This window comes from Echinops telfairi, unplaced genomic scaffold (assembly GCF_000313985.2).
Source record: "Echinops telfairi isolate 266 unplaced genomic scaffold, ASM31398v2 ScPeMD7_7457;HRSCAF=8495, whole genome shotgun sequence".
NCBI lineage: Eukaryota > Metazoa > Chordata > Mammalia > Afrosoricida > Tenrecidae > Echinops > Echinops telfairi.
This window is the reverse complement of record NW_022111357.1, coordinates 33,157,279-33,159,313: the sequence shown is the minus strand read 5'-3', so window position 1 is coordinate 33,159,313 and position 2,035 is coordinate 33,157,279. Positions and strand designations below refer to the sequence as shown.

Below are 2,035 nucleotides of genomic sequence, written 5' to 3'. Positions count from 1 at the left end.
TTGTGCCTTGCCTTGCTGGTCCTTGTTGGGTCCGCTGGGGCCTCTGGGAAGCCTGGGGTGAGACGGAGACGAAAATGCAGGAGGCTTACTTTGGGCGATGGAGAAAAGGAGGAAGGTGCTGTCCCGCCCGCTGAGAAGCCTTCAGGGTGTAAGTCCAAGTCTGGACCAGCGCTGAGGGGGCGCTGCAGAGCAGAGGCGGGGCACGCTCACACGCGTCAGGGGGCGCCCCTGAGCAGAGCCTGTCCCTTAGGAGAGAGAGGCACGCCCACAGGAGTGTCAGTCACTGCCCGCCGGGAGTGACCTCAACGGAAAGATAAGGTGACTCCAGTTAGCAGCCGGCATCCCTGGGGGACTGTCCTGTGCTCTAGGGAACAGCTGGCCTCCAGAAAGCTGACTGAGTAAACACACAACACACACACACACACACTCCCCCCACCCCCACCCCCATGCCTACCCTGGTTTCTTCCCAACCAATCGACAAGTGCGGCAACCAGAGCCAGGCTGCCGGCTCTGCTGCCAAAGCGTTTCATTCGCTCTAGCATCCTCGGTGGGGTGGGAATGGGGTGCAGATGGTTAAGCACTTGACTGCAACCAAAACCCACCCAGGGGTGCCTGGGAAAGACTATGTTCACTGAGCAGGAAGAAAAGGCAGGCTTTGGGGCTCCTGAACTCCGGGCTCTGAGATCTGGCTCCTGGCTGGGCTCGGCTGGCCTCACCCCCTGACCTTCCCAGGCCTCATCTCTTATCTGTCCAAAGAGGGCCTTTGGGTCACCCACCCCGAGGCCCCTCCCAGATCCCAGCCGACTCCCCAGGAGGTGGTCCCACCTGTCTTCGCTCCCCAGTGATCCACTGTGGGCCCCACTGGGGCAGCTGGGGTCTGTCCCTCTGCCGCAGGGACCAGGTGTTGGGTGGCAGGGAGGGGGTCTGACCAGGGGGGCTTGCTGTGTCGCAGGCAGCTGCTGTGACCTTCGGGAACACCTCTGTACGCCCCACAACCGAGGTCTCAACAACAAGTGCTTCGACGACTGCATGTGCGCGGAAGGTGAGGCATCTGACGGGGCTCCCCGGGCTCTGGGACCACGGAGCCTCCTGGTTGCTGGACACTGGTTCTGTAGGAGTCTCTGGGAGAGGGAGGACTGGGTGGCTTGACGTGAAGGAGGGGTGGAAGAACCCCTCGGGAGCGGGAGACACGAGCAAGAACAGCCTCGCCCGCTGTCTCCCCAGTCTGCGAACTCATTTAGCCCCGATCCCTGGCATGGCTTCTCCGCTTTGCTTTTCTCACCTCTCGAAATACAAGCTGGTCTGCTCTCCCGAGATCTGAAGGCGGAGAAGAGAGTATCTCTTAAAATAAGATCCAACTGCAGAAGCCCGGGGCCTTCCCACAGCATTCTATCCCTCCTGGCATTCTTAGGGTGATAACAAAGGGGGAGGGGGGGTCCCAGTGCTGTCCTGGGGAGGGACACAATGACCCCTGCCTCTTCATAGCCTCAGAAGAGCCACTTGAAGCCGTCCCTGCCCTTCAGCACTCGGAGGCCCAGGGGTTCCAAGCTCCAGGGTGAAACCTTCTCTCTCCTTTGCTGTCGCAGTCCTCTCCACCACCCCAGGGTGGGAGCTGCCCTGATCCCCACTGTACATGCGAGCCAAGTGAGGCCCAAATGTACCCAGCTAGGAAGATGGGAGAGTATTTTTGAATGTTCTATTCTAGAAAAGTTCCAAACAATATGCTCGCTTCGTTTGCTAGCAGAGCCAGAACAAATGCCCGCCAAGCAGGGGGCTCATAAGACCTCGATTGCTTTGTCCCACCCACAGTTCCGGTGGCTGGGAGGCGGAATTCAGGGTGTTGGCTGAGCAGCTCTCTTAGAGGAGTCCAGGGACTGTGCACCCAGCTTCTGGCAGCCCCGGGCATTCCCTGGCATGTCCAAGCACTTCATATTCCACCTTCCATCCTGTGCCCATCTCTCCTCCTTCATAGCACCCACTCCTAGTGAGTCAGCCCACCTCACTCCACAACCTCTTGTGGACCTAATCAAGACGA

General features: G+C 59.6%; 1 protein-coding gene across 1 annotated transcript in view; it reads left to right on the top strand.

Annotated features, from left to right (window-relative positions):
• The window catches only part of DRAXIN (dorsal inhibitory axon guidance protein), a 13,771-nt gene that overhangs the window by 8,231 nt on the left and 3,505 nt on the right, over positions 1-2,035 (top strand). The window contains exon 5 of the mRNA XM_004705173.2: positions 953-1,042. Within this exon, the coding sequence (XP_004705230.2) occupies positions 953-1,042 (90 nt within the window). The remainder of the gene's footprint in view (positions 1-952; positions 1,043-2,035) is intronic.